We start from the raw sequence: 13,256 nt of genomic DNA on the forward strand, positions 1-13,256 counted from the left end.
GGAAATTGGAAAATGTATGGAGGAAATACAAGAAAGATTACATAACATTAGTTGTCATAAGAGGTAATGGCTGAGGGCTCAAACAATAAGGTGAAGGTAGCATTCAGATTAATTTCACTGAAGCCTATCTCAAGGATGTCTTCATACCTCACTCATTTTATTAAATATTTTGTGTGGAAGTGAGCGGTCCCTTTCACGTTTTATACTTGCCTCTGAATCGTAAAGAGGTAAAGTGGAGCATACGATGTCATATTTTTGTTTAGCATAAGTTAATACAAAACATCGGACTCAGATTGGACCATGGACTGACTTTCGCACCAATGTGTCAGTACTAAAGGAGCCTAATAAAAAAACAAGTCTCTCCACAATATGCATTCGTAGAGTATTGGAGTTCTTTGGATACACTGCCTATTTTCTGCCGTGAAGCAGTAATGCGTTTCGGTTTGAAGGATGGGGCAGCCGTTGTAACTATATTGAGACCTTAGAACTCATATCTCAAGGTGTGTGGCGGCACTTACGTTGTAGATGTCTATGGGCTGCGGTAACTACTTAAAACCAGGTGGGCTGAGAGCTCGTCCACTCATTTAAGCAATAAGAAAAAAAAATATGGTCGAATCAAATTCGGTCTTGTCTGGATATCAAGCTCGACGAGGCCAAGGATCGCAGCAGATGGAGAACAATCGTACAAGAGAAATTGATGCAGCGGAGGAGTCATGACCCTCAGTAATTAGGCGAACTAGCAAGGAGGAGGAGGAATACAAAACATCGGAAAGCACGTCGTTGACGCAGCATTAGTGGTTAAGGGTTGATATGCTCACCTGTGTTGGGCGCCGTGTAGAGGGGATGGTGCCTGACCGAGGGTGAGGGCGCCAGGAGACCGTGCAGCAGCGCTCTGGCTCCGAGGGCCAGTCCTGTTGGTTCTCCATTCACTAGAACAACGGGAAGTAAAATTAAATCTTTCGTGCACGACCGTTTGAAACGCTGAACTCATGTCTCAAGATGGGTGGCGGCATTTACGTTGTAGATGTCTATGGTCTCCGGTAATCACTTATAAACAGGTGGGCCGTGATCTCGTCCAACCATAGAAGCAATAAAAAAATGATTTAATTTATTTTGGAATATTTGAATCGAGCCTTGTCAATATATAATAATCGATTAAGAAGAGCTTAGTAAATTTTATAACGAGAATACCTAATTTTTAACGAATAAAATCACAGCGAACCTAAACTTAAAGCTTAAATCTCTCCAATCAGTTAGCAAATCCTCAAGAATTTCATCGCCATTCAGTGAGCTTTTTAACTCTGCGCGTCTCTCTTGAGATCTACAAAGGTATTATAAGATCAGACACTTAATTACCATTATTAATTTACACAAAGTTTCTCTAGTCTAGACTAGGACAGGCAAATCTTATATTTTCATGATTTTAAAAGGGCTTCATTTATACAGACTTTAGAACAACAAGATGAGTTTCGTAATATTAACAGAACATCGAAATAACTGGTATTATTTAAACAAAAGCAGTCTCTATATTTCTAGGACTATATTATTAGACTGTAATATAATAATATACTGTATATAAGAGGCGTGGACATTATGTAAATGCGTATGAATCACTATAGTCTATATCAGGGGTTCCCAAACTTATTTTGTGTACTGTCCACTTTGAGAATTAATAATTTTTTAGCGCTCCCATTTTTTCACCTACTTAAAAACTACTATAGTGAGAGCTCAGTCGGTGTCTAAGAGTCCTCCTAGATGAAATTACAAATCGCCTCCCAAGTCTCGACACAACGCCCCAATTTTTTTCTGGGTCTCTTAATGTCCCCCTTTAGGCCCGCAGCGCTTACAGGGGGACGTCATCTCCCACTTTGGGAAAGATTGGACTTTATATTCTAAGAACGCACCACGAGTCCGCGCTGGTAAGAACTACTATTCTGTTCATGTCGAGCAGTCGTGCGTTTCGGCTTCAATGTTAAGACAGTCGCTTTGAAATACCAGTGCGGCAAATACAAAGGCCGGTCGTATTGGAGTATTTTGTGGCGTTCACGAGCCCCGGTGGTTACTTGCCACTAAATGTCCACTTTATCCAAACTTCCACTGCGCCAGCTCGCATCAATAGCATCAAAAAACATTACTGCGGATTTGATCGCCCCTTTGTGTTACGGCTGAAGTTCGAGACCACAAAAACTATAAATCAATATGAATAACTATCGAACTGTTGTTCGCGAACAAACAGAAAAGTATTGAATTCATTAAACTTAGTTTTATATGCCCCTAATTCACGAAGGACCGGCCGCGCGAGTTAGAGCTGTCATTAGTCAAAATTCCCTTTAGGTTCAGGAGGGCTTCAGAACTTTGAAGATTACCGAATAAACGGACGTAGATAAGGCAGACTAAGTGAATATAATATTTTGAATTTGACAAGTCGTTTTTTTTTATATTTTAACAATCGATATTATGAATGATATAAAAAGGACGTCTTTAGGTAAGTTTTGTCGTTAACCGTACTCGTCAAACTCGACAAAGAGTTCGACGTGCAACCTAACTCATGCATTAGCCCGCTGTGTTTCTCACCGGATCTTCTCAGCGAGTCGCGATTCAGATGCAATAGTAGATTCATTCGCGAAGTAGCTACTCTTGAGTTATTATTTTATTTCTCAAATAGTAGTTGTTTGTTCTCAAATAAAAATAAGTTAGTACATAATTTAGTTAAATAATTAATACATTCTATATGATTATAAGTACGAAATTTTCGTCTACAACACGACCAATCTCAGTCCCGATATATCGCACATCTCCGGGTGCTCCAGACAAGGCGTGGGCGAGACTGTACTGATGGTAATTTATTTTAGACCTTGACTTGTGTCTGACTGAATCCTTTGTTGCCGCCTGGAGCTATTTATTATATATTGTATAATTTAATAAAAACATTCGTTATTTACTTTCTAATAGCTGGTAATCTACAGGGTATTAAACAAAGTTTATTTAGAGTCGTTGATTGTCCGCCTTTTCTATAGTGTAATGTATTCAATTCACTCTTCAAGTCATAATGAGGGTAGGTACCACAACTATGCCTATTTCTGTCGCGTCGTAATAATGGAATTCATAGAAAGTTTGGCGGGTGGGATACCTTAATAGTAAGCAATTAAGACTATGACCTCATGTCTTAAGGTGGCACAAAGCGGCTTCGAAAACCACCAAACATCAGGTCGGGTTCATTCATAAAAACATAACAAAAACTTCATTTAGTAATGGGAAGCTAAAACCTGAACTTCATATTCCGTGCGATTATCATGAACTCAATCTACGGATCGTTATTGAAACTACATTCCTTTTTACTAAAATTGCACTTCAAACTGGCGTAGTGGCATGTCCCACGCGAATTACCGTATAATCGATAAGGTAATAAATAATATGGAGGGCAGACGCTTCCGGACGGTGACCTTGAGCTCCCACCCCACTACCCCACCTGTTGTCGGCTCGTCTCCCACTACTGCGCATGTACTGAACGCGGAGGAGACTACTATCACTTTCTCTTTCGCTGGTCGAATTGTCTAGACGAAGTGTGAACTTTTTACGACCGGGACCCGTGTGCAGGTATGCAAATTAGTTTCGTGGTCCTGACGTGATGGCGGTGCACGTTTTATAGATCCAAACACTGGATGAATTCAGATAACTGCACTGTTTTCATAACAATAACATTTCGGCGCATAATATACACTGAGTTGGGTGTTCATTTGAAAAACGCTTTTAATTTCCTACCTAAGCTGGTAGCCTTGAGAGGCTATTTCAGCGTAACCTTAACTAGTAGGTGAGCTCACGGGGCTCAAACCTGACGACGTTGCTAACACAAACCCTAGCAAGAGCCGTGCTTCGCAGAATCTACCACCGGATCGGAAACGTGACCAACTGAGAAGATCCGGCGAGAAACTCAGTGGGCTGTGTCTGAGGGTTAATTTACTAGTCGAGCCCTTCGTCGGCGACGGGTTCGACGAGAACGGTGACCGGTGCTTGAGGTACCGTTAGTGGATCGGGAGGATCCGAAATGCCGTGTTTGGGGCGACGTCGACTGCTTTCCATTCTGTCCGCAGGATCGGGAATGTAGTTACCGGCGGCCACGATGAGAGGGTTCTCGTGTCGTGCCGCTTTATCGAAGTGGAGAAAAACGCAGAGATCGGTTATAATAAAGAAACATATTTCGTATTTTTTGCTCATAAAATTGTGGTTGTAATCTATAATACACACACACACACACCGTCGTGTCGTAGTAAATGCTTTCGATATGTGCAATCGAAGTGCTGTTTTTATAACAAACAAATATTAAAACTGAAACTCCGAGCAATCTCATAAGCTAAATGTATAATTTAGGATCACTGTTTCCGCGCTACGTACATAAGAGTATCAAGCTGAACTCAGTCTGATGAAGTATCAATGGAAGTGTTCGATCTCAGAGTGGATTAGTCGTGAGATGGGAAGCTGTCCGCAATAAGAACAAGTGTATACATTACTACAACTGTATACAACCAATCAATTAAAGTACCAAGAACATGCTGATCACACCGTTATACCGAAGTGTTCATGTTCGCCAGCGGACCTGATTAGTGTCATGCCGCAAAGGAAAAAAAAACCTGATTCACTAGAATTCAGTCCCATGATTGAAGCAGTCTTATAAAGTTTTTTATTGCTTAGATAGGTGGACGAGCTCACAGCTCACCTGGTGTTAAGTGGTTACTGGAGCCCACAGACATCTACAACGTAAATGCGCCACCCACCTTGAGATATAAGTTCTAAGGTCTCAAATATAGTTACAACGGCTGCCCCACCCTTCAAACCGAAACGCATTACTGCTTCACGGCAGGAATAGGTACGGCGGTGGTACCTACCCGCGCGGACTCACAAGAGGTCCTACCACCAGTAATAAGTTAAGCAAATGCTCCTCTAGCAGGCTGATAGCGCTAACCCGTAAGCCTGATGAGTATGAAAACAAATGAGAAGGTAATAGATATGCTTTATGCAAACTTTGAGTAAATGTTAAAGCGATAAATATTTATAGTAAGAACGCAGCAGTGGACCGCCGAAGCAGACTGACGCGTCCGTGCATTATTCAGCGGAACTTGGAAACGGTGCATGCTGACGGTCTGCTGAAGGCGTTTGTAAGTTCATCGCACTTCTAGAAGCGCTATGAAATACAGAATACATTTTAAGCTAAAATACGCTTTAAAATTTTGAATTTCGTTGTTGTTTTTTGCGTTTCCATTCATCTACATCTATCTATATATATAAAAAATAATTGCTGTTCGTTAATCTCGCTAAAACTCGAGAACGGTCGGACCGATTTAGCTAATTTTGGTCTTGAATTATTTCTGGAAGTCCAGAGAAGGTTTAAACGGTAGATAAATATGAAAATGCTCGGAATTAAATAAAACTAACAATTTTGTTTTTCCTTTGATGTGTCCCCCGTCGGACGGATTCCTTTTGTTTGTTTTAAGTTTATTTTATACAAAAGGTCTTTTATTTATCGATTGAGGCACTACGAAGTCTGCCGGGTCAGCTAGTCGTTAATATAATTATAACGTCGATAATTTAATCCTAATGGTGTAAGCGATGAATATGTATAAAAATGATGAGCACTCGTAAGTCCTCATGAGCGTTCGGAAGCCGTCGTGGCCATACAAGTTTATTGATTACGTGTCTTAAAAAATTAAAAACATATCGAAATACGTGTGAAATGTACTAGGACTGAAAGATAAATGCGTATACAAAAAATAAAAACATTTCTCATCGTGTGTTTGTATAACAGTTGTAGTACATAGTGCTTGCTCTCTCTTTGTATTACATGACCTGGATAATGTATCGATTTTCGTGAGTGAAGCCACGTACAAAGGTGTTATTGTTTAGGCATTGTAGCTTAGTTCCAAGTAAAGGATTGTTTGTAGCTTTTAGTTAGATATGTTTTTTTGGCTTATTGCGTATAAAGGCGCTGAGATCGGCACAAGCAATCCACCGGTCTGCCGCTAAGGACCTTTGAAACACTTTATGTAGGATCTGTCATAGCCTAAGCGGGCCACTCCGCATTTTTTATTTTTTATTATTGCCCTTGTAGGCAGACGAGAATACGGCCCACCATCGACAAAATGGAATGTCGATGGAACGTTCATAATTCATTTCGGTGGTCACACTGTGGATGTCATGGATTCGTGGTTCGATTAGAAAAGGGAGATAATGAAATTATCTGAAAATAATCCCTAGAGCACCACGAGTGGAATATATAGTACAAGCACAGATCTTCAATTTCTTCGTGCGACACAATCTGATGTGTTTATGTTGGCACGGACAATTTTTTTTTTGACTTAGATGCGTGTATGAGCTCACAGCCCACTTGGTGTAAAGTGGTTACTGGAGCCCATAGACAGCTACAACATAAATACGCCACCCATTATGAGATAAGTCCTAAGGTTTCATTATATAAGTAGTTACAACGGCTGCCTTCAAACTGAAACGCATTACTGCTTCACGGCAGAAATAGGCAGGGTAGTGGCACCCACCCGCGCGGACTCACAAGAGGCCCTACCACCAGTGAGTAGCGCAAGTCATTAAAAACTCTACCTTTTCATTCGAAAATATGAACATCTAATCATAATTAATTAACAGCCAACCGAGCTAGTTAACTAACTAATTACATCTACCCCTAAACTTTGCACCCGCTCAATGTGCTTTCATTTTCCTTTGAAGCTCCGACTTGCATAAGCTCCGCCCGAGGTGAATGCACGGGGCGGGCCACCCCCGCATAACAAGTGAAATATGTTCGGTGGAGGGTGCATTGCACGTTTAACGGACTGGAGGAAGGTCGATGTATCCGAACGAGGGTGGGTTTTGCTATTTAATATTTCAGCTGTGTTTTTCAGACGTAAAGGGAAATTCAAATGTCAAAGTATACTGCTGGAATTGAGTTTAAAAAAAAATTTGTTGTTTTTATTGCTTAAATGGGTGGACGAGCTCACAGTCCACTTGGTGTTAAGTGGTTACTGGAGCCCATTGACATCTACGACGTAAATGCGCCACCCACAAGTTCTAAGGACTCAAGTATAGTTACAACGGCTGCCCCACCCTTCAAACCGAAACGCATTACTGCTTCACGGCGGAAATAGGCAGGGTGGTGGTACCTACCGGCGCGGACTCACTAGAGGTTCTACCACCAGTAAAAATATACGATATATTGGTTTTGCATATTGCATATAGCATTATTAACCTATATTACTGATTTCCCGATTAAAGAGTGTGATAGTCGTTATTATACATTTGATCTCATGTGACAATGGCGACTAAGGACGTTGACAGATAGGAAAGTTGAAGCAATACATGTCTGACGTTGAGGACAACGGTGAACGACTTAGCGAGGTTTCTATGGGAATAGATTCACTTCGAATACATTAGCAAGGATAGTTAGTCTCATTACCAGTTCAAAGTCGAGTGATAAGTACATCATGTCTTCGGAGACTGAAGCTGTTTTACAGCTTAATCAAAATAAAGAGCTTTTCTTTTTATTGCTTAAATAGGTGGACTAGCTCACGGCCCATCTGGTGTTAAGTGCCATAAGTAAGTAAATGCCACCACTTATATTGAGATATGACTTCTAAGATCTCAGTTTTTACAGTACAACGACTGCGCCAACCTTCAAACAGAAAGGCATTCACGGCACAAATAGGCAGGGCGGTAGTACCTACCCGTGCGGATTCACAATACGTCATACCACCAGTAATTGAACTTGTTTAATTCATATTGTAATCAGTATTCTGTACTTGGATAATACTGATTACTCTGGAGCGAGAAGCTGAAAGTCTAAGTTTAGTTTAAAAGTTATCGCGGTCACGGGAGACTTAGCGGAGACATTCAACCGGTGCTTTACAATGAGATTGATAAATTTATCAGCGTCGATAGAGATAGTCCTTGCAACGAACTAGTCTGGCCATAAATACTGTTAACATAAAAACTTTTTTCTACTTTTTAATTGTTTTGAATTTGGAACACGTATATTATTTTAAAAACTGCTTTCGGTTTTGCGCCATTTTACATATTTTTTCGTGTTCATTATCACATTACAATATGGAATAGGGTGTTAAAGAAAATAAGATTACATACATTACTTTATTACAAAATATGCATTTTAATTTGTAACATAACTTATGGCTAGACTAGGTATATTTTAACTTGCGAACTTAACTAATAGATTCATGCAATCGTTTTGCATGTAATTATTATTTTAGCAGAATCAAAATATTAAATACATAATACAAAAAACCAGACGGTATAAATGATAACAAATATCGCACCAGGAAATTGAAATGTAATTAATTTTATGACCCGTCCGCTTATGGCAGCCGAGGAAGCGACAGATGCACGGAGGAAAATAATTTATACCTTCACTGACGTCATTCGGAATTATGGCATCGATTTTTTATAACAGATCGAGCATTAAGCTGATAGTAAAATTAGTCACGTACATAGCTTTAGCACTTTGTGGTTCGATTTTACATAACATGTACTTATTTTAAACAATTATAAATAGAATATGTCCGATAAAACAATGCGTTATTTTAAATTGTAATTGTATTGTAACTATACTTGAGACCTCAGAACTTACATCTCAAGGTGGGTGGCGCATTTGCGTAGTAGATGTCTATGGGCTCCAGTAACCACTTAACACCAGGTAGGCTGTGAGCTCGTTCACCAACCTAAACAATAAAAAAAAAAAAAAAATTACTCGTCCTTTTTCAAACGAGGTTAGCAAAAGTTTTCTAATCACACAGTGGGTCGTGTTATGGACTTTTCTTCTTCATGCTTCGGTTTTTTCAATACGGAGGGTCGCGACCACCTCCTCGCAACAAGAGTTTATTGCGGACCATTCCACCCCATTTGCCTCTATCTGCCGCCGAGTGTAGAGCATCGTGAACTGTGGTATCGAGATTAGTGCGGATCTGGTCAGTCATAGTCATCATAGTCTACCTCAACTCAAAAGCTTCAAAAAGTCAGGTTATTGCTTAATTGTGGGTTGATTGTTTGGTTGGTTTTCGTCAGATGCCCGTTATTCCTCGTCTTTAGGTGTCCCGGTTGCGGGGTTTAGTGCTATTTATTTACTTATCGGCTTTGATATTCACTTAACCACAAATGTACCGTGAGCTTGTTTACCCATTAAGGCAATTAAAAAAGTGCCAATACAGGCATTGAGTTGCTCTTATCGCTATTTCACTGCTTTTGAGTTCTGCTAGAAAACTGACAAAAGCATAGGTTCTTCTATAAGGTTTTAGGAAAAAGGCGATCATTGAATAATAATAAAAAATACATATTTTTTAAAATTCATTAAAGCTTACTACAATAATAGAAAATAAATTTAGAAAAACACATAAACTCAAATAATATAATAATAATAATAATAATAATAATCTCTATGTATTACTAATATTCAAATACCGACAATGCCGGAGTAATTATAATATGTACTCAAGCGATTTTCATCTTACCGTCACTGGTTAAAAGCTTAAATTTCCATGAGACGTCGTTTCGGTGATTCTGCGGAGATATGAGACGTCAGAGCTACATCCGGGAAGCCATGCTATTTCCAACGCGGGCACAACTGACCAGCCCCTGACCCGTGTTCACAATAATGTTTCATAACAATGACGGTTCAATTTACTTTGGATATTGGTTCCGTCGTGTTATTAAATGGTCCTTTTGCATGTTTCAATTCTTTTATATGTTTTGATTTTATATCGCTCCGTGGCGTTATGTCATCAATATTTATGTGTTGCCTCGTATTATTATGTTTGTGATTTTTAATCGAAATATTGAGTTGAAATCTAAGTCATCGACACACTCTTAAACTTGTTCAAGCACTTAAATGTCAAACGTGATCAATAAATAACTCATTAATAGTCAATAAAAATGGCGTTGCTTTTACCATAGACATTCAGGAAAATGTTAATGTCGCTAGATTAGCAAACAATACGTGTAATGAGTCAGCACAGTTGGCGTTGTGGACACAAGTGGAGGGAGTCACATTGTCGCGGCAACATACTCGTATATACGTCAGATTTCGACGCCATCTTTGAATGCTCAATCAGGACTCTTGAAAGCTGACATTAGGAAATGCAAAACGGCATCGAAAAATTCAAAGGTATATAAAAAATAAAATTGTAGCGTATTTTGCTGCGTGGAAAGGAACGTGCTACTGAGATGGCGTCGGAAAAGCGCGAGCACTTTCCCCTCGCGCGGGAAACGTAAGAAAGTGGCTGAGACGCGTTCAGAAATGGAAACTGTGATTGTGCACGATAAAGCATCTATTATATCTTTAATAGACGTGTTGAAATGAAAGATAATGAGTAGGAAATATTAATTTATAGTTTAGATTGTGGATATCCTATAAAACTAGAAAAACATGACTAGGAGAACATTTTGCGTATTTTTTGAGACTGTTGGACGGTTTAGATGAAGTCGTTCAGTTTCGACTAAAGAACTGGTATTTCTAGTCAAACTTTAACACGGAAATATAATTATAAAGCTAAAATTTACTCTTCTGTCTTACAATCTTTTATAATTCTCAAATAATAATAACAAGGAACTACAGAGTCAACGTAAATACAGACATCGCTTCCGGGAGCCATTACATATTTTATACATTAGCTGTTGTGTATTTAAGATCCGAACACGGCTTAAACAAATTCAAATGACAGTTAAGTTTTACGATCGTGGTTCACGGACAAATACAAAAACGTATCCCAACTAGAATAGCGTCGAATGATAGTGAACTAATGATTGCGTTTGTGAACGGGAATGAGCACAGGATCCATAGACAATACTTTATGCAAATGAGTGTTACGCGATTCATACGAGAGCTCCATGAGTCAGACCTCATCGAGGAAAGAGGCCTGACTCGACTGACAGCGCGTTCGTTCAAAAGTTGCCTCACTGCCGACTAAAACCTGTATTCGAAGTTACCGAATATAAATACCTGAATTTTCGTAATCGTTAAACAACTGAGTTCCGTATCGAAAGAAATTATAATGATTAATTTATTTATATTGATTATAATGATTAATCACACTAGAGCTTGTTTTATTTTCGCATTTTGTTCCAAAGCGGTGCCGCGGTATAGAGTCAACCTATCCTAATAACAACCGCCTGAATTACGAGAGCGTTTATTATAAGCTAATATTGGTCATTATTCAAATCGTGTCACGAAATATTGTAGCGTATTCTGGCTGGTACATAAAACTGTTTTATATTGCGCGGTTAGTAACTAGGTCAACGCGGTGCTAAGGGTGAGATGCACTCATTGCCTACACCCACAACACCGACATTACTATTCTGCTAATAAATGTATGTAAATGATTTCAAAACGAAACCGGAAATATACAGCCATTCAATTCATTCGCTAATCAAAATTTGACCGGAAACAATCGTAGTCAGTTCAAATTTTTTTTTTTACGAAGGTACTCTTTCGCAACTTGAGTTAACTTGAGCGTGTCAAATACAATATTAAAACAATCGAACAGGAATGTATTTGATGACGTGTTCACTCGCGAGGGAACGCGCGCGGTTATGACCTAATTTTCTTTAGACAAATAACGTTTATTGCATAGCACATAGATATTAAAATACGAGGAGAAACTTTATGTGTAAGCACTGACGGGTCGAGTGCAAGATGTAAGATTTAGCGGAGTTTATTGGCATTTGTAAAGTAGTATGCCAGTCGCTCAGCCATATTTACAATCGCTCATTGTACACACTCTGAAATATTAAATATACCTTGACAATTAACTTTATATCATTGAATTTTCACAAAGCAATTAATAACTTTGTTTGAACTAATCACAAATTATGTAGATTTCTTTGATATTAAAAAGGATAAAGAGGATCCGTGGTCATCAGACGTTGGGTCACTGCTGGAGGTTCGCGACAACGGAAGATCTCCTGTTGTCCTATCCATTTTCTCCGCGGACCGAGCGCTTGCGACGAACATCGTAGCATTCCTTGTCGGGCGCGTCCAAAGCGCTAATTGAATGATAGATTACAGAACGTTCAGATACAGCTACATTGTTTCGTAAGGTGTTGTCCATTAGTCATGTCCTAAAAGCCAGTGTACAATTGCGATATATTTTTTCGGGCCAACCTTGTCGGCGGAAACAACAGGTTGATGCCTACGTGCAGCCTCGGCTAGACGTTAATTCGATTCACGGTCGCGTTTTAGATGTAAACAGGCCTTTACAATTTGTTTTGTTTTTTGTTTTTAGGGTCTGTCTATTATAGCATGTCGTTTTATCTATAGTAATATTATAAAGCTGAAGAGTTTGTTTGTTTGAACGCGCTAATCTCAGGAACTACTGGTCCGATTTGAAAAATTCTTTCAGTGTTAGATAGCCCATTTATTGAGGAAGGCTATAGGCTATATAACATCACGATAAGACTAATAGAAGCAGAGCATCAATAAATAATGTTTCAAAAACGGTTTTTTTTTTCCTTTTTGAGAGCTTCCGCTGCGTGCGCTGCAGAAGCGGTTAAAGTTTTGCTTATATAATGTATGACAGAATTGTTCCCCTTTAAAACATCTAAAAAAAGTCCGCTACAGCATATGTTAAAGTTGACTCACTATAACGTTTTTTATGCTAACCAAATTTGTTCTAAAATAAAGCAATATTTATAAACAATTCCACGCGGATGAAGTTGCGGGCAATAGCTAGTGTTAAATAATTGAACGAAGCAAGTTGGGATCAATTATTATCTACCCGATAACAATAATTACAAAGATGAGTTAGGTGTCGTTATCACAGACAATAAAAATATTCGATTGCATTAGGGGAGGCAACAAATCAAATAATGCATACAAATTTTTTAGTAGTTGCATCTACGGTCAACTACCCGTGTAGTTTCTGCGCGAATTTCGAATACACATTTTGCATTACTAGATGACAGATAAACAAATATATATTTTTTCTAAAAAAAAAATTGTGTCAGAATTTTCAAGCCTTTGTATAAAAACCATCCCCGTCATTAACACGATACAAATAGAAATCGTGTCAAATTGTAAATAAATAGAATCTGTAACATTATCGTACGGTCGAGTGCGCTGTATTAATTCAAGTTGATAAGATGCCGTAGTGGAACGATAGCGGTTATCTCGATTACGTTACGATACTCGACGTAGGAAATAAGAAATAGGGACAAGGATACTTAGTATATACCGCATATCAAAAACATTTTGT

At 38.9% G+C, this 13,256-nt stretch overlaps 1 protein-coding gene across 10 annotated transcripts in view; it reads right to left on the bottom strand.

The window, feature by feature from the left end:
- The window catches only part of Eip74EF (Ecdysone-induced protein E74), a 247,768-nt gene that overhangs the window by 40,060 nt on the left and 194,452 nt on the right, over positions 1-13,256 (bottom strand). For all 10 annotated transcript variants that reach the window (XM_089733413.1, XM_089733409.1, XM_089733410.1 and 7 more), the window contains one exon: positions 819-929. In XM_089733413.1, coding sequence (XP_089589539.1) covers positions 819-929 — 111 coding nt within the window. The remainder of the gene's footprint in view (positions 1-818; positions 930-13,256) is intronic.

This window comes from Bombyx mandarina, chromosome 15 (genome assembly GCF_030267445.1).
Source record: "Bombyx mandarina strain Sakado chromosome 15, ASM3026744v2".
In the NCBI taxonomy this organism is placed as follows: Eukaryota; Metazoa; Arthropoda; class Insecta; order Lepidoptera; family Bombycidae; genus Bombyx; species Bombyx mandarina.